Raw genomic sequence first — 24,552 nt, 5'->3', positions numbered from 1 at the left:
GATCTCATTGTTCTGGCTGGCTGGCCAGCAAGCCCCAAGGAGCTCCCTCAGTGGCTGGTGTTACAAGCACATGCCACCACACTGAGCCTAAGAATTTGTAATGTCAGTCCTGCAGCGCAAAATCAGGTCTTCATGTTTGTATAGCAAGCAATTAGCCAACTGAACCATCTCTCCAGCTCTCAATGTAATTTTTATATAGCTGGGAACTGTGGATGGATGTTGACTGTAAGCCTGTGGTTGGAGAAAAGGCTCTACTGTGGCTACCATTTAGTCACCTTAGAGTGGGATGTTGGAACCACAGAGAACTTTAGGAAGAATGAGCAAGAGGAGAAGAGGAAGCCAGGCGGGACACTGAGGAACTCCAACTGTTCAGAGGCTCTGTGAGGCAAACACAGCAGAGGAGGTCCAGGCAGAGGGGGAAGAAGAAGCCAGGAGGGATGCTGGGCCACTGAAACATCTTTACGAAGGGAGGTAGAAGGCTGGCTGTTCCAACCCACGAGGACTTTCCCAGGTGTCATTGGACACACACTTCATCGTTCAGTGTAAATGCCGCCACTCAGAAAGTTAGGCCGCCTGAAAAATGTGTTAATGGCGGCATTTGTCTTCATTGCAACCAAATGCTGATGACATCCTGGCTCTACCACCTGACTGGTTATATAGCTTCAGCTAAGCCATTTATTTAGCACTTCTTGGTTCAGTATGCTTATCTGCACAGTGCGGGGAATCCTAGATACCCCTTAGGACTGCGAGAATACTAAACAAGATAACATGTGAAGGTGCCTGACCTAGGATCCAGTCTGTCAGAAGTGCTCACTGAATGACACTGCATTCACTCTGAAGTCCAAACTGAGGCCGGAATCCTTTTGCAAATTGACCTTGATTCGTCAATCAATCAATACCTTTGGAGGATGGCTATCCCATCACTATTTTGGGCTGAATTTTATTTGATGCACGGAAGATGTCCTGAACTCCAATGCGACTGAATTTGGAGATGTTTCTTTTAATCAGGTAATGAAGGTTAAATGGTGGCCATAAGGGTTGGGTTTTAATCCAGTAAGGCAGAGGGGTTCATGGGGATAAAGAGAAATCTCAGAGCAACATGTGCCTAGAGGAAAGGCCACTGAAGGAGTCAGTAAGAAGGGAGCTCATGCAAGCCAAGATGGACTCCAGGAAAAACTGATGCTGCACATGGATCTTGGGCTTCCAGCCTTCAGGATATGAGAAAATAAATCTGTGCTTTTAAAGCCACCCAGTCTGTGGTATTTGTCAGCAAAGTAATATAGCCATATGTAATGCTCCTTGTTGGACATGTGTCAGACTTGTGTTTTTCATCTGTCACATTCCAAAGCTGAGTCCACATTAGGCCTGCCGAGTTTCTCTGACCTGACCATTTCAAAAGCCTGTCAAAGGGGTACACCGCATGATCGGTCTTCAGCCGTTGGCTTTCCTCTGACTCTGTCCACCAGCTCTTTAGAGGTTCAAAGACTGTCAGAAGCAGCCTGCCGCACTTCAGAGATCTTCCCAATAGAACACAAGCAGTACCCCTCCCTGGTACAATGCCTCTCGCCTTCAAAGCAGCTTTGAGTCATGGGCACATGTAAATAATTTACCCACACTCAAAAGAGTGAGCCTTGAATAGCATCGAGCATTGAGCATTGGACACACATTAAATGTGTGTAAGGGTATGTGGATTTGAAAAGTGATCTGTGCTTGTGGAGTAAAACTAGCTCTTTAAATGTCCTTGTCATGGAAAGACCAGAGGGAATGCCAAGTTAGCATTACTCCTTCAGAAATGCTCAGTCTGGAAGGCTTTCAGACAGTTGTGTCCTAGCACAATGAGACAAATAAACTCACCCTATATCTAAGCTCCACCCTTGCAGGAGTTTAGCACCCTGCTCTTGGAAAGCACAGTAGGTTCTGAGGGACTGGCCCTGCCATCCAGGTCGTGAATACCAGAAGGCATTTAACAGATAACAGAGTAGAAATCAATTTCTCATGCAAGCGTTTATCTATCATCTACCATCATCTCTATTATTTATTTCTCATGTCTCAAGAAACCTAAAACGCACTGTAGACGTGTTTTACCTGACACAATGTGCAGCGGTCAGAACCCAACAGCTACCGATATAAACTCCCCCACAGGTGATTTTTTCGCCATCCTTAATTGCCACCTGCCATGGGTAGTCTCCCTGTAAGAGACATTTGTGTGGTTACTGCCCTACTACCGGATGGTGTCACAAACAGGCAGCCCTGGAACATTCCCAAGTAAGGTCTCGGTGTCCTGTGAGCCCACTGTCCCCTCATTTTTTTCTGAGTCCGGCTGACCCTCGGAGGTATTGGGATTTTCATGCAGGCTTACCACCTTCGCTGGCTGCCCTCCAATCACTCTCTTTCTTCGAGTGTGTGTGTTTCTTTTGACTCCACAGGATAGTTTAGGTAATAAGGACTTTATCCGTTTTCTTTCTTCAAGAAAAGTAAGAAAGTGAATTATTATTATTTCTTGAAGCCATTATCTTGTGGATGGAGACTTCCTGGTTCTATTTATATTCATCCATCTAGCTATCTATCTATCTATCTATCTCAGGGTGTGTGTGTGTGTGTGTGTGTGTGTGTGTGTGTGTGTGTGTGTGTGTGTGTGTGTGTGTGTGTGATATGTTTATGCAGGTGCATGGACATGTCTATCAAAAACCAGAAGTCAACCATCAAGATGCCTTCCTCAATCTCTTTCCACCTCATTTTTTGAGGTGGTCTCTCACTAAACCTGGAAATCACTAATTGGCTAGGCTGGCTGTCCAATGAGCTCCAATGATCTGCTCCCTGTTCTTCGTCTTAACACTGGCATTACAGACATGCCCCAGCCCGGGCTTTTTATATGGGTGCTGGGATCTAAGCTCAGGTCCTCCTACTTGTGAATGGATTATATATGTAATACATGCACACATGTTATATAGTGAGTGTCAAGTAGGCCACACTCATTAGTACGTAGTTCGGGGGATTAAACAGTCCTGTTTACCTTATTGGGAAGTTGACTTGATTTTCTGAAGTTCTGACTAAAAGTGGACTTGGAGTGGAAAGCTGGCCGAGAGGCTAAACATTTACCAACCTCTGGTAGATGAGAGATGCCACATGTCCAGGCATTACTACAATGAGAACTCAGGGTGCGGCATGTGTCACATTTTGAACTCTTCAGAATAAGCTTATGATTTAGAGCAATGCACCTTTCATTGGTGTGATTTTCATTTTCTGGAAGAAATTCTCTTTTAAAAATCATTAATACTAGTATTATGATAGTGAGTACTTTGTGTTTGGGTCCATACTAAATTATATATATATATATATGTATATATATATATGTCTCATTATATTACCATAATTAATAATTTGTCACCACATGTATTAATTTGGAGAAGTCACTTGCCAGGGACCCTGGATAATTGGCTCAGCAGGCCTCCTAGGTGAGCGTGTATGTGTGATGTATTTGTCAACAAGAAACTGTAGTAGAACAAGGCTCAAAAGCATAAAGTTGCAAGAGAGTCCATACGGAAAGACAACGAGACTGTAGGATGGGGTCTTTATTCTCTCTCTGTATTTGCCTTCTTGTGAAAAATGTCAAGAAGTTAGTTTCCTCAAACGAGGAGGGCACGATGTTACTAATGATTATTTTGGGCATATCAACATGGGGTAGAGTCCCAAGGAAGAGAAGTTGCAAATGAATATGGAGAGGTTTGTTTTGCTCTTGTTTAGACACTTACAATAAGAGAGCCAACCTCATTCATGGAAGCCTGTGAAACCAGGATGGATGGAATATGAAAACAAATGTTTCCTCAGTAAATAAAAATGGAGCGTGTATGAAAATCCTTCTTGCCTGACATCTATAGATTGGAAATAAGAATACTGTACTCGGTGGCTTATTTAGAAAGTTGTTAACTAATTTGAGGCCCTGAAAATTAGAAGTTAAAATCATGTTGGTTTCATTTTAGAATCTCCCAAAACAAATTGGTATATAATCTAAGGTGATAAAGTTAAATAGTCAGTGAAAACGATGGAGGCAAGGTCACAAGTCAGGCTCGCTCCCTTTAATAAACCCCTGCCATCTCAGGAGCTCATATCTAACATAGTTTGGCTCTTGGTGCTCAACTGCCCAGGACACAGAGTTTTGAGGCTCCCTGTTACGATGATTTATAGCCCTGAGAAAGGACAGGTCCACTCAACTAATATAGATTATTATTTGTTTCAGGAGATGTTTGAAATCTGGTTATTTTTGACAAACAAACTGACAAACCTCTTACCTGTTAGGAAAAACTTTGTGTGCATCTATGGAAATATGTTACTTCAGAACTGGTCATTTTAACTAATATGGAATTTTGTCACTTCAGAACTGGTCATCTTAACTAACATGGCTTGAAAAGCAACTCTCAAAAATAATATGAGCTTGCTTTTCTTTTCTTTTTTTTTAATATTTTATTTAATTTTAATTTATGTCCATTCATGTGGGAGTGTCAGATCTTGGAGTTACAGACAGTTGTGAGCTGCCATGTGGGTGCTGGGAATTGAACCCGGGTCCTTTTGGAAGAGCAGGCGGTGCTCTTAACCACTGAGCCATCTCTCCAGCCTGAGCTTGCTTTTCTTAAAAGCAATGGGAAAAGAGAAAGAAAATGTTAACATCGTTTTAAACTTAAACCTGTATCAAAATTAAGTTTTGCTTGAATTGATTACATACGCAATACATGCATACATATTACATAGTATGTATGCATATTATACACATGATATGTACATACTTGGTATTAAAGATGCTAGCTGAAACCAGTGAACTACCAGTAAAAATAAATAAATAAATAAATTCACCTGAGTCCATATCAGGAGTCAAGACTTCTATTTCTTCAGTTTCCCCTCCTGTGAAAAAACAACAGAAAACCCAAATGGTTAATGTGAGGTCTCTCCACGGGCGTAATACTACCAACATAATGCTTTGTCTGGGATGAAGATATTGCTGGGGAAAGAATAGGCCTAGCAACTTAACTTTGACACAGCAGTCTTGGATTGTGTTTCTGGACTTCTCAAGTTCTCTTTGGAACAGGCCTGTAGGAGTCTATATATCCCATGTAAGTACATGTATGGATCAGAGATTACTCAAAAAGTAACATTAAATGCTCAACAAAGGCAAATAGGGAAAGTCCAGTGCAGCTCATGTGTTCAGGGCACTAATACTTTTTATGCTAATTTTTTTAAAAGGTAGCTTCAAAGACCTGGAGGATTTGGGGATACCCAGCTTATAAAATAAATATCAAAATATGAAATGTGCTATATTTCCTCTGGTGTCAATTTCTTTAAAAGCTTTGGTTTTCTTTTTTAATTTAATTTTAATTTCATTAATTTATTCAGATTACTAAAAAGCTTTGTTTTTCAGCAGGAAAAATAAAGAAGACAAGAAGAAATGTATTGTGCAAAGGTAGTAGGTGCAGGGCAGCGCCCCCTATGGGTGGTTTTCTCATGGGTATGACTGACATCCCCCTCCCCTGGAGAAAAGCTCTGCCAGCTAGACAGGGTTAGGAACGAGAAAACTGGGGTCTTGCTTGTACGTGCTTATGTCATACTCGGATCAAAAATATAATCTATTTTTTAAAAATAAAATCCCAAGATTTTAATAAAAGTTTACCTGGATCTGAACGTCCAAGGCCTGAAGAAAGAAAAAACACAAAAGCAGAGTTTTACCATGGTGAAGAATAACTTTTAGCTGGGAAAAATAAAACCCACATTGTGTTATTACACATATGCCCTAAACTAGAAGTATAAAATTTGTATTAAAAATGGACTTACCTTTATGAATTTTAGGACGTCTGCCTTCTAAAATCAAAAGGAAACAAAGCATTAATATTGTTTTATTTAAATAAATACATGCATATCATTAATATTGCAGAAGCTGGAGACCAACTTAAAATTAATAGTAACAAGGGTTAAAAATGAACACAAACAAAACAAAACAAAACAAAAATGAACCCAAATAGTGTGTCATCTTCTCTTAATGTTAATTCTAATAAGAATTTTTTTATCTTGGATTTAAACACATAACAAGTTCACACTTTGAAGGGACTTATTTTGAGTTTAAAAAGAGCTTGGTTATTTAGATACATCTGCAAACATTCTCAAAAACAAGGTTACTACACAATTATATGAAATTATAACTATTTTTTACCTACACTAACAAACGGAGTATCCTGGTTGGTCTTTTTCAACTTGACACAAACCTGGACTATTTGGGAGGAGGGAATCTTAGTAGAGAAAATGCCTCCAGGAGATTGGCCTGTAGGCACGCCTTGGGCGTTTTCTTGATTGATGATTGGTGTGGGAAGGCCCAGCCCACTGGAGTCAGTGCCACGCCTGGGCAACGTGGTTCTGGGTTGTATGAAAGCAGGCTGAGAAAGCCACTAAAGAGCATTCCCAGGGGCTTCGCTTTAGTTCCTGCCTTCGGGTTCCTGTCTTGACTTTTCTCAGTGATGAGGTGTGACCCGAGAGTGGGATAGAATAAATTTTTTCTTTCTCAAGTTGTTTTTTAGTCATCGTGTTTTATCACAGCAATAGAAACCCAACTATGATGGAAAACTTCTAAGAGGTTAATGCAATCAAGAGATGATACAAACACTTTGATTTAGTGATTTTGATCTGGCCACTTAATAGTCAGTTCAGTGGTTTGAGTAGGTATGGCCCCCATAGACTCATGTATGTGGATGCTTGGCCCATGGGGAGTGGCACTATTAGGAGGTGTGGCCTTGTTGGAGGAAGTGTGGTGCTGTGGAGGCAGGCTTTGAGGTCTCCTGCACTCAAGCTATGTCTAGTGTGGCATGCATTCTCCTTCTGCTGCCTGTGGGTCAAGATGTAGAACTCCCAGCTGCTGCTCCAGCACCATATCAGCCTGTGTGCTGCCATACTTCTCACCATAATGATAATAGACTAAACCTCTGAACTGTAATATAGCCCCAATCAAATGTTTTCCTTTATAAGAGTTGCCATGGTCATGGTGTCTCTTCACAGCAATAGAACCCTAACTAAGACAGTCAGTGAGCACATTAATTTCATATCTCTGCTCTGACTTCCTCTTTCTTGATAAGGAAAGCAATACTAAAGGTGTCATTCATCCTAAAGCAGGGAGTTTAAAGTAATATTTCACTATTTATACATATATATTCGATTATGTACAAGAAATTTGTAGGAAATTAAGCTTGTGTCATATGTAATCTATTGCAGATGTTTGTCCCTGAAAACTAACAAATGTTGTCCCTTGACCTTAATGTTTATTATTTTAAGTAAGAGAGAAAAGAAAATAAAAGGAAGTGGTGGGGAAAGGCCAGAGATTGTAGCTTCAATGGCAGCCAGGCTTACCATTCTACCTGCAGCCTTTGCCTTTCTTCCTCTCTTTACTAGGAACTGAACTAAATTTAATAAAAAATAAAGGTACTTTACCTCGGCTGCTCAGATGGTCTTTAAAAGAAATGGTTTAAGCTGATATCCTTAAAAATGTTTTAAAATATTTCTGATCATGGTTTCCTCTCCAAACTTGTCCAAGATCCTCCTTGCCCACCCAACTCCATCCCCATTTTTTTTCTCTCTCTCTTCAGGAAAAAACCAGAAAAAAAAAAAAAAAAAAAAAAAAACCAAACCTGAATTTAAATACACACACACACACACACACACACACACACACACACACAGCGCACGCGCGCGCGCGCGCGCGCGAGAGAGAGAGAGAGAGAGAGAGAGAGAGAGAGAGAGAGAGAGAGAGAGAGAGAGAATATGATTTAAGAAATGTTTGTCTCAGTTTCCTTCCTGCTTGTAGTGATAAATCCCAGACAAAAGCAAGTTGTGGCTGAAAGGGTTAATTTTAGCTCACAGTTGCTGGTGACTTGAAGGAACTGGCCACCTCTGATCTACAATCAGGAACTCTTACACAGTTCACCACTGCCTGCCTAAGGAATGCTGCCACCCACGGTGGACAGGTTACCCCCTCCCATTCACTGTGGCCATGATAACCCCCCACAGACATGTCCACAAACCAACCCTATCTAGACAATTCTTCCCTGAGAGTTTTTCCCCAAGTGATTCTAGACTATGTCATGCTGACAAATAAAACTGTCACACTGACATTAATGGAAAGTTAGAAGTCCAGGAAGTCCAGTACTGGATCAAATAATGTCCAAGCAAATTTAATGTCAGTCCACTCACATATGTTCAACATTTGTTTACTCCTTACTCACAAGAAACTTGTCCTAGGACATTGGAATATGAAAACAGATTGATTATACTGAAAACATAAACCTAAGCATAAAAACTATGGGAAACTGTTTTAAGTACTTCAGAGGATGCTGAAGCTGCCTGGCTCCATTTTAGAGTTTTCTACTGGTTTCCTAGCTCATGTACCATGACAACATGGCAACAGCCTGGAATCCCCCTGGTGAGCATAAACATGGGAAAAGCCACACATCATGTTTTCCTTCTTCCTCCCTAAAGCCCATGGTAAACATTTACAAGCTCAGTGCTGGAGAAGTTCTCTAAATAGGGAGGGTGTCCTGTTCCTCCCATGGCTTTCCTCACCCTGCCATCCTTCACCTCTCATGTAGCACTCTTGCAAGTCACCTCTCACTGCTCATTTGCTTCCAATCTTTCCAACCTGTGTCAAACCTTGCTGGTTGTGCCCTTGAAATATATCCAGAATCTATCGGGGGGAGGGGTAAGTGTAAGCTGGACCTAGCTACTTTGTGGGTTCTTCTTTATCCCCCTGCTTCACCCCCCTTTCACTAGAAAGGAGAGAAAGAAGGTTAGAGGGGGAAAGAGACAGAGATCCTTGAATCTAATGTCTTTGTTTTTGTTTTTGTTTCTTCTTTGAGCACAGCTACTAATAAACCACAATCCCCCCCCCCCCCCCGCAAATGACCAACAACCTTCAGCCCTACCTGTTGGGGGCTCTAGCATTTATGTACCCTCTGAAAAGTTCCCAGGATTCCAAATATCACACAATTGCAGAAACTATCTGTAGCTCACAAAACCACGCCTCTGCTAGAGCACGAGGCAAACCATAGTCAGCCGCTGTGAAGCAGCCCCATATTCCCACACCTGGGACTAAAATGAAAACATATTCTTATAATATTTCTGTGGTACTTTTTTAAAAGAAACCAAAATTCCAGAATTCTCACTACAAAATACCATGGTATTTATGTTTGAAAATGTCACTGTGAAACTTAGCATTTTGGATTCTAACTAATACAATTAATTGAATTTAACTTTTTAAATGCACTACACGTATTTATTTACATGAAAGGTTGTGTTATGACATACATGTGATGTACATGTGAAAGCCAATGGACAGCTTAACAGGTCTCCTCTCGCATCATGTGGGTCTTGGAGTTTGAGTTCAGGTCACCGTGCTTGGCAACAAGCACCTTTTACCCACTGAGCTATCTCACTGTTCCATACATTTAATTTTTAAGTCAAACTAAATACACACATAGACACGATTGCTCTCATCACTTCCTTTCCTAGCAACCTGTCCCAGGCTCCTCAATCTCTTCCCTAGATTACTGCGATGGGTTCCGAGCTGGGTCCCTGTATCTCCTCTCACCTCAATAAAGCATATTCCTCACCTAATAGCAAACGCATTCACGGATTTAGAATGTCAGTCAGGTCACGTGTCTTTTCTCAAAGTCATGCGGTGGCTTCTTATTTTACTAACAGGCTTTGTTTGAGCAGTCCTCACTGCTTCCGCCTAGCCTGCCCGGCTGCTTGTTCCCCAAGCATGTTGGAACGTTCCTGTGCCAGGGATGCTGCACTGGCTGGTGGCCTGGGACACTGGCTGGTGGCCTGAGACACTGGCTGGTGGCCTGGGACACTGGCTGCCTCAGGTCATCATCTGGAAGGAATCCCAGGGTCACCACATCTAAAGTTCCAACACTTATATCCACTTACAGTTAGTTCCCCGTCCTTGCTTTACTTTTCTTCACAACACTTAAAAGTTGCTATTTATTTAGTGTGTGTGTGTGTGTGTGTGTGTGTGTGTGTGTGTGTGTGTGTGTGTGTGTGTGATATAGATGTGCTGGTTGAAATAGGAAAACCCCCCATTTGAATGCTTGGTCATTGGGGAGTGGAGCTGCTTGACCGGGATCAGGAAGTGGGTGTGGCCTTGTTGGAGGAACTGTGTCACTGGGTGTGGGCTTTGGGGTTTCAAATGCTCCAGCCAGGCTCAGTGTCTCTCTCTGCCTGTTGCCTGTGGATCTGGATGTAGAACTCTCAGCTACCTCTCCAGCACCATGTCTTCCCGTGTGCTGCCACGCTTCCTGACATGATGACAATGGACTGAACCTCTGAGCTGTAAGCCAGCCTCAGTTAAATGTTTTCCTTTAGAAGAGTTGCTGTGGCTCTTTACAGCAATGGAACATTGACTAAGACAGGAGAGGCACGTGCCACAGTGGATGTTTAGAGAGGACAACCTGTGCGCTGAACTCAGGTCATCAGGCTCAGAAGCCAATACCTTTACCCACTGTGCAATCTCACTGGCCCTCTCCTACCTTTTGATTTCACTTAATGTTTATTTTTTTTATCTTATTTGCTGTTTTTCTTCCCCTACTGAGACTTAAAATCTAAAAAAAAATAGACATAATTATTTATTTTTGAGACAAGGTTTTGCTGTGTAGCCATTACTGTTCAAGAGCTTGCTAAATAGACACACTGACCTCAAATTTACAGCCATCCTCCGGCCTCTGCTTCCTGGTTGCTGAGATTTTATGCCTGGTCATCTAGGGATTTTTAAATGGTATACACAGTTGGGACCCCGATATCTAGAACAGGGCCAGGGACATAAACAACACATACTCACTTAGGAAGGAAGAAATGTAATACTTATATTTTCCCTTCAGAACTTCATGAATGAGAACAAAAAGTCAGTGTGGAACAGAATATGTATATATTAACTTTTTAAAAACCATTTGGAGGGGCTGGAGAGATGGCTCAGTGGATAAGAGCACTGTCTGCTCTTCCAGGGGCCCTGAGTTCAATCCCCAGCAACCACATGGTGGCTTACAACCATCTATAATGTGATCTAATGCGCACTGTATACATAATAAATAAATCTTAAAAAAAAAAAAAAAAAAGAAAGAAAAAGTAAAGAAAGAAAAGAAAAACCATTTGGAGTTGTCCAGAACATTGATCCATTGAGACTTGGTAAATAACAAGAAAAACAAGAAAGCGTTACACATTATTGTGTATTTCTACTGTGAATTATATTCCATGAAAACAAAGCAATGAAAGAAAGTTTATTCCTGTATGATTTTAGCTCATACATACAGAAACAATGATACAATGAGAAATCAACATTGTATAGCCTCTTGCTGAAATAACAGATGAAGACAACAATTTCAAGTCTGGTAAAACGATAGATGAATTATGGTGGTGGAGTTTTCAATGCAGACATCAAACTTACCCAGAGACGAATCTTAACATTAGCAGAAGTGAGATGATGAAGCAAAAAGACTTTACTCTAGCACCTCATCAAGAATTCATGCCTGAAATATCCAGCCATGCATCTAACCAAGTCTATGAATCTAGATTAAGGAGCCATTCTATCGGAAAACAACAAAGCTTAATGATATAACAATATAAAAACGGAGTGAAAAGGCTGGGGTACAAATAATAAAAGCTATTCTTAAAAGTTAATAATCAAATATAGCATGCATGTTCCTGGGTGCCTTGGTTTGAACATACTAACTCAAATGTTTTTTTGAGTTAGGAAAATTTGAGCATGGCTGTTATTAAATGATGCTAAGAAATATTATTATTTTCAGGAATACGTATGAGAGAGTAGTTTAAAAGCTATTGTTCTTATCATGAGAGGTATATAAATTAAGTGACATGATATCTGAAGCTTTATAAATACTGCCAACAAACAAGCTGGAAGACAGAATAAGGATGGCTAGCAAGCATGATGCTGTCACTTTTGGAAGACGTTTCCCAAGGGATTGTGCTAATAGTTCATCTTTTTTATATATGATAATCTGTGCTGTGATAACAAGTTGGTATGAAGAGAGAACCACGTTCTTCAAACGCCTGCCCAGCAACAGTCCTCCTGATGCTCTTACCTATGGCCACTTAAGGTTATGAATCACCTAAAGAGAAGCTTCACACTTCAGGCTTCAATAAGGAGACAGAATGACACAGAATTTGGGATTACCTCCGCAGCCACTCTCATCTTCTCCGGTAATGCAGTCCACTTCACCATTGCACTTATATTGGTTTGGAATACAAACTCCGGACTTACAAAAGAAAGCTTTACCTTGGCAACCTGCGTAAACACAAATAGAAGTTATTTCTACTCTTCACCATTGAGAGAGATGGGGGCTGAGTCAGCAGCTCAGTGGTACTGTGTCTGTATAGCATGGGAAGGGTCCTGGGTTCAATCCCCAGCACACCTGTATACACACACAACACTCACACACACACACACACACACCACATGCATGCACACATATGAAACGAGACCTTATGTTTAGTAATGGAGCTGTTTTGACATTGTTGGCCATGATAATGAGTGGAGGGGATTTGGAAGGTGGATTCACCGGACCTTTGCAACACAGCTCGTCACTTTGATCTCCACAATCATTGACGCCATTGCAGGCTTTCCCCTGAGGAATGTGCTTCCCATTCACGCACTGGAAAGACTGGCTGGTTGGAGAATCTGCAAAGCGGGAATCATCTTTGTGAAATTTATTTATGGATTTGTGGTATAGCATCCTTAACATATGGATACAGGGGTAACTAAGATAAAAATATGACTTCAAGAATGATGTCACTTCAAGTGGGCGTGGTGTGCATTCCTCTAATCCCAGCATCCCAGAGGCTGAATCAGAGGGGTCACTGCACACCTGAGGTCAACCTGAACAAGACACTAAGATCTCATCCCTGAAACGAAAATAAGCTAATATATTAATGAAAATTAAATCAACCAAATGAAGAAGCAGCCTAAAGAATGGAAAAAATGTTTGCCAGCCATACATATGACAAGAGATTAATATGCAAGGACTGTGTCAAGAATCAAGAAAGAAAGCAACACAATCAGAAAATTGGTTATGGAATGAATAGAGCATTCTCAGGAGAAGAAATGCAAATGGCTAATAGTCACTTTAGAGATGGTTAAACCTCACTAGCCATGGCAGATGCAAACTAAAACTCTTGAGATTCTATCGCACCCCAGCAGGATGGCTATTAGAGCAAAGCCAGGTGACAACAAGTGCTGGGGACGATATGAGGAAAGAGCAGCAGCCCCTGCTCACTACTGGTGGGAATGTAAGCTGGCGCCGCCCTTACGAAAATCAGTGTGGAGGTTCTTTTAAAAAAGCTAAAAGTAGAATTTTCATATGACCCTGCTAATGTCACTCCCACACATATATCTAAAACAGCTCTATACCTCATGACAGCTATGTTCTTTGCTGGTGTATTCACAACAGTTAGGAAGTGAAATCAGTTTAGTTGTCCGTGTGCTGATGGTGGATGAAGTGGTGCACACACACACACACAGTGGAATTTTACTCAATCATAGAAATAACATTTGCAGGTAAATGAATGGAACTGGACATTTTTATGCTAAATGAGGTGATCTAGGCTCAGAAAGACAAATACTATATTTCCTTTCTCCGGTGTGGGTTTTAGCTTTGAGTCTATAGGGTTTCTGTGTTTAGATTGGAGTGGGTGGCAGTGAGAGCCAAGAAGCAAGAAAGGCCCCATGGGAGGGTGAAGGCAATAAGAGGAAACGATTGTAGACCACGTGGGATATGGGAGAGAGGAGGGGCTGCAGGGGAATGGACAGGGTTATACATGCATGGGGATAGGAACATAAGGAGGCATGAGGATGGGGTGAGGATTGAAAATTCAAAGGATTGTGAAAAAGCCATGTAGAAACCTACTTATAAGCTAATTATAATAATTTTAAGAAGTTGAAAGAAGATATCATACGTACGTGGATAGTGCTGCTCCCAGATTGGTGAGATTTTTTTTTTTTCATGAAAATACCCATACTGGGTGTGGGATGCTTCCCTGTGAGTTTTTTTAGTTAGTCCCAATGAACTCCCAAAATAGTAACTGCTACTGCCATTATTCTTGGCTGTCTATCATAACTAGATTGTAAGACCCTACTGCTAAAGATACTTTGTTTGCAGGACAGAGAAATCAAGCTGGAAGGCAGCTGTAAGCTTCCTCCTTGATGGTTAGCTTGCATCGTACCAGAAGGTGCTGTGTATGCTGCCGGGGGAGACAACTTATCAGTGTCTTACCTAGTAGGGGCCCTGCACGCCGCAGTACCAATCTTCCAGGCCAGATGTGACACTGATGTAATAGTAGCCTGGCTGTTTTGGGGATAATCGAACAATTTTCTGATTGGATTTGAGGCCTACATTGTGGGAGGGGCTGTATGCCTGGTATTGTAAGCCCAGTGAAATTTCTATGACTAGGGCAGCCATGGACCCTAGGGGAAAACCTACTTACGATGGCTTGAATAAGAATGTCCCTTCTAGGCTCGTACATTTGAATGCTTGGTCAACAGGGAATAGAGCTGTTTGAAAGAATTAGAAGGATTGGGTGTGGCCTTGTTGAAGGAAGTGTCTGTCATTGGGGGTAGGCTTTGCTTCTTTTGTTTTTCAAGACAGGGTTTCTCTGTGTAGCCTTGGCTGTCCTGGACTTCATGTGTAGATCAGGCTGGCCTCAAACCCACAGAAATCCCCCTGCCTCTGCCTCCTGAGTTCTGGGATCAAAAGCATGCACCACCCTGCCCAGCGGGGGTAGACTTTAAGGTTTCAAAAGCTCAAGGCAGCCCAGTGTCTCTCTGTCTGCTTGCCTGTTTGTCTGTCTCTGTGTCTCTGTGTCTGTCGGTCCACATCCATCCGTCTGTCTGTCTGTCTGTCTGTCTGTCTGTCTCTCCCTCTCTCTCTGCAGATCAGAATATTTCTCTCAGCTACTTCTCTAGTACCATGCCTGCACACTGCCGTGTTCCCTGCTGTCATGATAATGGACTAAACCCCTGAACTGTAAGCAAAATTTTAAAATAAGAGTTTCCTTGGTCATGGTGTCTCTTCAGAGCAATAAAACCAGTGACTAAGACATTACTGCCGTTGTTTGCTAAATGGTCATATTGTCCAACTGTCTTCAAAATATTTGTGTTTATATCCATAGACTAGTGTGAGTCTGCCTTGGGGCAGAGATGCTTCTTTTTGAGAGGATGAAGGTTGATGCACACAGCTATATCTGGTCAGGGTGTTGAGAACAAAAGTGACTACTGAGTGCTCAGCCATAAACAGGACATCTACATCATTCCGCTGAAGGCCCAGGGACCATTGCAGAAGAAGCGATGGGAAGAGTCTTAGAGATGGAGAGTGAGGAGGAGTGTTGTGAAACACTACCGTCTTCAAAACACAGCAGCTACGCATCCCTGCGCAAGGCCTGAACACGGCTGCGTCCTTCTGCAGTTCATCCAGGTCAGGGAGGTGTCCACAGACCCCACTCCCTCTCTGAGGAACTACTGGCTCTGTGTGTGCATGAGTGTGTGTGTGTGTGTGTGTGTGTGTGTGTGTGTGTGTGTGTGTTTCTTATGTGGTATGGGCACTGGTGAGTTGCTCATGCTTCAAAAAATAGCTCCTTACTTGTATTATACAAGCAACCCTAACCAAAGTCACTGGGGTGAAGTACAGCTGGGTGTGGCGCACAGCTGGGTGTGGCGCACAGCTGGGTGTGGTGGTAGGTATGTACTTGTCTTTAACCCCAGCACTCGGAAGGCAGAGGCAGAGGCAGGCAGGTGTCTGTGTGTTAAAGCCCAGCCCTAAGGCCTACAAAGAGAGCTCTAGGACGGCTAGGGCTGCATAGTGAGACCCTGTCTCTCTCTTCTCTCTCTCTGTCTCTCTCTCTCTCTCTCAAAAAAAAAAAAAAAAAAAAAGTAACAAAAGCAATGGGGCAAGAAGAAAGGGCTCATAGGGAAAGAGGGAATAAGAGAGAATATTAGGGGGGAATTTAATCGCAATATATTGTAATATATGTGTTGTATGATTATTAAAACCAAAAACTAACAGAAATAATCTAAAAATAAAAAAAAATAGAACAAATCATTAAATGTATACGTTGCTAGGACAGGACTCAGGAACCCAGAGCATCACCTGACGTGGGGAAACTACTGTTCACCCTTCACCCTTTACTGTTTTACTCTGGCACTAACCCAGCCTCCAGGCTTTGGACATACATGGGCCAGACATTTACAGGTTCTAGTATTTTGTTTTTATTAACCCAGGAAAGGGTGTGGCTCTGGCCATTGGCCCTATACATATGCAAAAATATTCCTAAGTTAGGGTAGAGGAGCAATGTGGCTTTGATTTCTGGGGAAACTGAGGCAACAAGATGGTCACTTAAGCATTTTCAAGAAACATATCTAATTTATGTAGGATTTAATGCTCAAAAGAGGTGTCAAGGTGTATTTGTTTCATCAACTTGTTTATTTGAGTCTTCATATTCAAGGCAGCAAAGAGAAGGCAGATAATTTTGCTTCTACACAGGAACTTCAATGGCAGGATTTGAGTAGCAAAAAGAATGGAGGTCACAAATATAAGTTCTAAACCCCAAACTTAATGGTATCCATGTCTCCTTGGCTGACAACTGCTCATCCATTTATGAACTAACCTGCGTCCTCTGTGTAACACACCACACCTGCTAAGGCCCGGTAACTGGTAGTTCTTCCTTTGGTAAAGGTACACTCTGCCAAGCTGGTCTCGTCTCCTCGGCAACGTACGTGCAGGCACTCGGTGGTGTTTATACGGAGGTCTCCGGGTATGATAAACCTTCTTTGTATGCCAAGAGCACCCCTGTGAGTACAAGACATGAAATCTGGTCGGGGAACAATCCAACTTTGTGTGTCTAACCTTATAGTAGGAAGTGAGACGCTACAGCAAAGTTTTCCCCAGAATGATTTACAGCTTGTCGAAGACACTAACACTCGCCTTCTCTTTGCCTTAAAGCCTTCACACTAGCCATTAGGTCTCTTGGGGTTTGTAAAGATTAACTAAAATCATCAATTTCAACCAGCAGTCAGGCTTGGAAACTCAGCAAACACTCAGTTTTCCGAGTTTGTTAAGGAGGAAGTTTTCATTTGATGGTTCCTTCTGATTGGAGGAGGTCATTCGTGACTTCTCCTAGTCATCTTGTTATGTTTTCTTCATAAAAGACAGAAAGTTGCCTTGATGAGAGGAATCTGGAAGCATACATTGTAAATGTCAGCACAGATATTTTCATCTTTTCTTTGGAGGAGTCTTCACATCTGCCCCCGTTTCGGAAGCCTTGCCTGGCTGATCTCATTATTTATTGCTTAATACTTGGGAGATCAACTTACTTGAACAATAAGTTTCATTTATTTTTTCACAATAAACTAAACCTTTGATTGACCCTTGATAGTAGGAAGGTGGTGTTTTGGCGTCTCTTTGGAGATGAATTTTGGTTGTTGATTTTGACATTCGCTTTAGGAAAGCGCACTGCTGGCTGTGTCTGTGAGAAGAAATGATCCCAGAGAGAACAAGTTCATGAAGGCTCTGACTTAGTGGATGATTAAGCCCTTGCTGTGTTCGTAACCGTATTTGTGGTGAAAAATGGGTGGAGTCTCACTAGAGGAAGAAGATCAGTGGGGACATATACTTGGGGGCCATATCTTGTCTGTGGCCCCGTCTGGACTGGTTGTTTCCTGTCTGCCATGAGAAACCTTTGCTACACATTTCTACCACCATCATAATCTGCCTCACCACAGACCTAGAAACAAGGAATCTGGGCATGATGGACGGAACGCTCTGACTGAGAGACAAAATAGGTATTTTCTGTTGTTAAGTTTCTCTCTTACATGTTTTTGTCAATGCAATGCAAAAAGTAACCAATATAATTCTATTCTTTGACTTCTCCGTTTGCTCAAAATATGTGAAGAGAACTTTTCTCATTACCCAGCAGCCCAGCGATGATGACTCACGGCGAACTGCTGATGTTCTTGGCTACGCAGTTTTTTCCAGCTTCTTGTTAGGGGAAAATGGGTTAAAATTGAAAGCTGAGCAAAGATGCATCAGAAATGGAAATGTAAATAAAATGCTAATTGCAATATAAGTAACAGATTAATCAGAATGAAAGGCAAAAAAAGAGAACAAAGAGGGTATTTCTAGTTTCTCTGAGTCCATAGTGAAGATACAGAAAAGCCATAGCAAACAAACAGAAACAGAGCCAAATGCACAGAGCACTGGGTTTCATTTCCAACACTATAGTAACTGGGTGTTCTGGTGCAAGCCTAGAATCCTAGCATCTTTGGAAGTGGAGGCAGGAGGCAGAGAAGTTGCAGATCATCCCTGGCTCCATGGTAAACCTGAAGCTAGCCTGGGCTACATGAGGCTCCGCCTCCAAAACAAAGCAAAGGAGATATAGTAAATGCCAACAACTCACTGGCTGAAATCCGAGAAGTCTTGAGTCAGATGAACTTAGGTAATTTGTGGAAAAAAATAAAAATGCCAAGAAGTTTAAAGACCAAGAGTTCACTACTAGGTGGAAATGATAGGTTGCAGGTCATAGCTACAAAAAATCAGAAATATGCTGTGGCTCACTTGAATCATAAAAGGCCCGCTCATGAGCTCACCCTGAGGTGCTACTGCTCGGTTTCTGCACAACACCTATGCAAGATCAAGGCAGTACAAAAAATCCAGACTGCTTGGAGGAGGGACTCATGGTGGCCTGGCCCCGAGCTGAGGAGGTACTGGGTAAGGGAGAGTCATTTTTCTTTGAAGGTGTGGCCACTAGTAAGTTGTTCACGCTCCAGTGAATGTCACTTATGGACACGCATAGAGTACAGACAAAGCATTCCCAGAGGGAAATGTACCTTAAATACGTCTGTTAGTGAACTAAGAGAATCTGCAAATGGTTTAGTTAAGTATTCACCCCCAAGGGACTAGAAAACAAATCAAGAGGAGGGCTGGGGCTGTATTGCTTCACGGGCATGAAGCCTTAGCCTAGATCCCCAGGACTGTCCTCTTCAGTGGAGGATAATAATCACAAAAGAGGGAAGGTAAGCAGAAGGAAAGGGCACAGCTTAAAGATAACAGCAAAGAGTAAGAATGCAGAAATAAATAAGAGCGTTTACGAGTACAACAATGAGGGTACCCAAACACATCTCTGCAAGGCCGACAAAGGATAAAAAAGAGAAAGGGCAGAAATGAGTGATGCGAGAGCTGAAAAAAGTGGACGTCATTCTAGATGCATAAAACCAGACCGTCAGAAAGGTATGTGAGGGTGTAAACATCTCCTCCGGATGCCGTCCCAGAAGCTCAGACTGACAGCTGCGCTGTGCTCAGCATGGCTCTGAGTGCTGGGCAAAGCTGAACCCTTCAGTCACAGTGCTGTGAGATGCTAGTTACCTTGCTGGGTTACATGCAAGGCTGTGGCAGCACGGAGAGATGAAGCAGCCAGAAAGAAAACAATTGGAACAACGAAATGAATTGTGAGGTAACTCACTGTGGAACTCCAAGGTCAAAGCAGACCACGTTGGCTTCTGTTATTCCCCAGCTGTTTTTACATATGAACATATTCTTGTCTTGGTCCACAAGTTTGACTTGAACAATTCCCTCTGTAGTTGTGCTTCCATAATGTAAGGAAACATTAAAATTTCCTTAAAAACAAACAAACAAAAACAAACAAACCCCCAAAAGGGTGGACAATATTTCAGTATTTGTTTTTCTCCCTCTTTAACTTGTCTATTAAAATACCTAATTTCAAACTAACTTTGAGCATCACAATGATTTTAACAAATGATAATCTAATTATTTTGTGTTAATCACGTGCTAGTGGCCATGCTGGTCAGTGGCAAAAGTACTAAATTCTCATACCAACCCTTAAAGATTGTTTCACTTATCTTAAACTGAAGATAGCACTTACTCACCCAAGTGGTGAAGCTGGGAATTGGGATTTGCTGTGGTGGTTTGAATGTGAAGGCCCTCCCACGCCCATAGGCTCATGCATGAGAATGGCTGATCCCTAGTTGGTAGAACTGTTTAGGAAGGATGTGTGACCTTGACCTTGTTGAAGGAAGTGTGCCACTGAAGGGATGAGTTGCCCACCCCCCCCTCTACCTCCAACTTGCAGATAAGATGTGTGCTCTCAGCTACTGCTCCAGCACCATGCTGCCATGATGGTCATGGACTCACCCTCTGAAACTGTAAGCAAGTCTTCAATGAAATGTTTTCTTTATAAGTTGCCTTGGTCATGGTGTCTCTTTACAGCAATAGAAAAGTAACTAAGACACTGTCCTTCCCTAACCTCGCTCCAACAGCCACTCTCTTTGAAGTAAACCAAACAATGAAAGAAAGCAGATGAGGGCTCCTACAAGAGTAAAGTATTTAGTGCTTCAGGAGAAGAAAAGTGATGCTGAGCGTGTCAGTGCTGCCTTCCTGTCTGCCTGTGAGCAGGTAGTAGACTCTGACCAAACGGGGAGCCTCGTTCGTCTTTTGCACAGTTCCTCACCTTTTTCACCTAGTACCACTGAACCACTAAACTACGTGAGCTGGCCAGTGTCATTGTACCTTTAAGAGGGATGTCTTAAGCATTCCTGTAGAATGCAGTGTGTGTGTGTGTGTGTGTGTGAGAGAGAGATAACTTTGTATCTGAAGACAAAGTCTGGGTTTTGCTCTGACAGCTAAACTATACTGAGTCTTCCCCTGTGCAGACTTTGCAAAGAGCCTTGTGTTTTATCTAGTTCCCACAAGAGTCTTACAGCTTACAAACTTGTACTATCCATACTTTGCCAGTGATGGAACTGGGGCCTGGAGTGGTCCCAAAGGTCACTTAACAGCTGGGTAAACTTACAGGAACTTGAAGTTAAACTTGACTGGCAATGGGGTCCCTAATCTGTTATGGAAGTTTTGGTTTCTGAGTTCTGTTATAAAAACATGTTTTGTTTTAATCTCAGGTTTGGGAATTGGGATTGTCCACAGCAGCAGAATATTTACTCATGCAGCTCTGTGAAGGGCATGGTCTTTGACAGCTGCAGTTAGTTTAATTCTGAAGACTCTGCAGAGGGGATAAATGCCAGAGCCCAGAGAGAGACAGGCACGGGGGTGGTGGTGGGGGTAGGGGGGGTTATAGGGTCTGGCACTCAAAGAAGGAAGAAAAATGCTGCTGTTCCTGGTTGCCATTGATATAGTTTGACGAGAAGACGTTGGAAATATCCTCAAACAGAGATTGGTATTGCCGCAAAGAACTCAACGACCCTAAACAGCAGAAAGCAGCTAAGGACAACTCTACCCCATCTCCCTACTAAACTTCTTTCTTTCCTACTAGTGTTGGGGTGTTGGAAGGGATTGGAGTAGAGAAGGGAGAAAGAGATATAAGAAACCAACATTAAAATAGATTTAAAAAAATATATGTGCTACACTAATCTTTTGAATTGTATCGTTTCTAACCTGCATACTATGGGTCTAGTTCCCTCATCCCATCAGGCCCCTGGACTGAGTGAAGACAAGCTCCTGCCTGAAGTGCTGAATTGTTCCAGGGCAGCAGTGTCTCAATGGGTTCGGTCTGGAGAAGGGAGATGACAGTGTTGAGGTGACATATTAGGAGACATTACTGAAGGTAGATGTCTGAGACCAGAGCAAGCTGTATCAGTACCAATCCTACGCTAAGACGGCCTAAGGATTTATTGTTTATGTGTTTGATTATGCTAGGTGTGTGTGGGGTTCCAGGAGAGAGAGAGAGAGAGAGAGAGAGAGAGAGAGAGAGAGAGAGAGAGAGAGAGAGAGAGAGAGAGAAAGAGCGCCGAGGCCAGAGGAAGGCTTTGGATCTCCTGCAGCTGGAATTACAGACAATTGTAAGCCACCCAACATGGATGCTGGGGTCCAAATTATGGTGCTCTAGAAAAACAAGGAGCTCTCCTAACTGCTGAGCCATGACTTCAGCCTCCTCCTAGGAAGACCTTCTCACTGAATTCTCAAATAATTGGATGGCTCCATGACTCATCTCTTGAACCAAGCAGAGGGCAAAGTTTGGAGATCCTGAAAGGCTGGCCAGCAAAGAGTGCCATCTCAAAGCCATGGGGACTCAAGGAAAGGCTGTCTTCTGAGACCTCTGTTTTTCTAGTTATCGCTTTTCTCTAAAACAGCTTATAGATGGTGGGCCATGGCCCCATGTGGGGCTGCTTAATTGAGTGCAGGTGGCAAATGTTGGCAAAAGGTTCCTGAAAGCTCAAACCAAACGTTAATTAAAAATCAAACGTGTAGCTGGCCGGTGGTGATGCACGCCTTTAATCCCAGCACTCAGGAGGCAGAGGCAGGCGGATCTCAGTTTGTTCCAGGCCAGCCTGGTCTACAGAGCAAGTTCCAGGGCAGCCAGGGCTACACAGAGAGACTCTGTCTCAAAAGAAGAAAGAGTGAACAAAAGAAGGAAGGAAGGAAAGAAAAGAAGGAAGAAAAGGAAGGAAGGGAGGGAAGAAGGGAAGAAAGGAAGGAAGGAAGAAAGAAAGAAAGAAAGAAAGAAAGAAAGAAAGAAAGAAAGAAAGAAATCAAAACTGTGCTGAATCTGAGCTGTTCCTGGCAGTGCATGATCATGTTGCTTCACGTGATTTCACTGCAGCGTGGGTTCCGAACACACTTTTCACTGAGCATGCATCATGTCACACAATGCGATGAATGTTGTCAGAAATGCCTTGGCTCAGGCTGAAGACTGTTGTAGTTTTAAAAAAACTGTTCATACAAAGCCTTTTGCTCATATAGAAGTATAATGGCTTAATTACAGAAAACAAAGATTTCTAATATTTTCCTACCATCATTCCTCAGCACACGGGCCTCATATTAGTGTACAGCTTAGGATTGGATTGGAACAGAATGTTTGCTTTTTTTTTTAATTACTGTTTGAGTTGCTAACTTCAGTAGTTTTTGTTGTTGTTGTTTTTAAACACAATTAACTGTATTTTCGCTTGGGATCTAGACAGAATTTCCAACAATTTCTGAAGTGGCCCTAAACATCCTCCTGCCGCTTTGTATTTATATGAAGCAAGGTTGTCGGCATTGATAGATAAAAAAAAATCAAAATATTGATCAACTCTGAAAAACGTTAAAGATTAAGTCCTACGGTGTCAAATATTTAGGCAAGATTCAACCCATGTAAAAATATGCACATCCATCGCATTAGAATGCAAATTTTCTTTCATGTTTAATAATTGATAAAATTATACACATATCAAATAATTATTTTAAATCAACTTCTTATAATCATCATCTAATATTTGGTTTACACAGCCATTTCATATATTTATATACTCAGAGTCACTTTAAAAATTCCTGAGTGAAAAGGGGATCGTGAATGGAAAAAAGCTTAAGAAGCCCGAGCCTAACAAATGTTAAGTTGTCATTAGAATATTTCCCAGCAAAAGCATTTTGTGACTGAAAGGATGACATATCACTGCCCTCTTATTAGAACAGATTGGTTACACACATATTTCCTACCTTCCGATGTGCACGTTCCATTGTTTGAAAACTTTGTCCCTGGGTTAAGACATTCAAAACTCTTCTGGTGACAGTACGTCGGGTAGCTCCTTCCGTTAGTGGCGCACACTGGGGCACCCTTCCTTGGGCACTGGTAAGGGAGTTTGCAGACACAGGTTCCATCGATACACTTCTGCCACGGCTGGCAGAAGACTTTGTTACAAGAGCGGTGTGTGTATTTTTCCAGTAAGCATTTCTGCTCTATCAGATCCTCCTTAGGCTGATCTGATGCAGGCATGCGCTGTGAACAGGGAATAACAAATGAAAGCATTTGTCAGCAAGTGAAGGACAAGACCAGACCACAGCCAGGCGAGGGCATGGGCTGGCAGTTGAATGAGTCAGACAAATCTGACCTTTAACCCCAGTTTTGGGTACTTTGGGCAAGTTACCCTCACGAAGCATGAACGTCTCCATCTGCATGGTGACGGTATTATGTCCTACTATTTGCAGCTTCATTCGAAGGACTAGAAGCAGTGTCACTAATGGATGACAGGTTCTGGAAACACAATCAGTTGAGCTATTATAAGGATGCTGGGATAAAAAATGTGCCTTGGAAGAAATCAATGGATCCCAGTGCCTTGGTAAGGAGTAACAAACTTGATGCTGAATACAGTTGCAAAGAATGGGTTTGACGCTTGTCATATATTAGTTCTGTTATTAAATGCAAAACCATTTAATGAACTACCACTGCATGTAAAGTCATGCTAAGATGAGTGTGACAGTCTCTGTCTTTTAAGGGCTTGGTTGCTTGATGATAATGAGACAGAAACATGCAGCGTATAACATATTAGTGCAATACAAGGCAGAGGGTGTGTGGGGATAAAAGTGCTACAAATATGGCACCGTGGTTGGGTGAATCAAGTTGGGGGCATGTCTTCCTGGGTCTCTTAGAGGAAGCAGCACATGAGCAAGGCCAGGATGAACAGGGCTTGTGCTAGAAGAAGGGACATTGCACAATATATATTTGGTATAGCAAGCAGTCCTAACG

At 42.2% G+C, this 24,552-nt stretch overlaps 1 protein-coding gene across 1 annotated transcript in view; it reads right to left on the bottom strand.

Annotated features, from left to right (window-relative positions):
- Cfi (complement factor I) overlaps window positions 1–23,802 on the bottom strand; it is a 28,585-nt gene extending 4,783 nt beyond the window's left edge. The window contains exons 1-10 of the mRNA XM_051165710.1: window positions 23,526–23,802; window positions 19,546–19,699; window positions 16,696–16,877; window positions 12,605–12,718; window positions 12,215–12,325; window positions 5,821–5,847; window positions 5,660–5,680; window positions 4,849–4,896; window positions 2,360–2,463; window positions 2,086–2,189 (exon numbers count right to left, since the gene is read on the bottom strand). Coding sequence (XP_051021667.1) covers window positions 2,086–2,189; window positions 2,360–2,463; window positions 4,849–4,896; window positions 5,660–5,680; window positions 5,821–5,847; window positions 12,215–12,325; window positions 12,605–12,718; window positions 16,696–16,877; window positions 19,546–19,699; window positions 23,526–23,802 — 1,142 coding nt within the window. The remainder of the gene's footprint in view (window positions 1–2,085; window positions 2,190–2,359; window positions 2,464–4,848; window positions 4,897–5,659; window positions 5,681–5,820; window positions 5,848–12,214; window positions 12,326–12,604; window positions 12,719–16,695; window positions 16,878–19,545; window positions 19,700–23,525) is intronic.
- Between the last annotated feature and the right edge of the window lie 750 nt (window positions 23,803–24,552).

The sequence above is a fragment of the Acomys russatus genome, chromosome 23 (genome assembly GCF_903995435.1).
Source record: "Acomys russatus chromosome 23, mAcoRus1.1, whole genome shotgun sequence".
Classification (NCBI taxonomy): Eukaryota; Metazoa; Chordata; class Mammalia; order Rodentia; family Muridae; genus Acomys; species Acomys russatus.
Note: the sequence above shows the minus strand (reverse complement) of the source record. Positions and strands in the feature narration are given on the sequence as shown.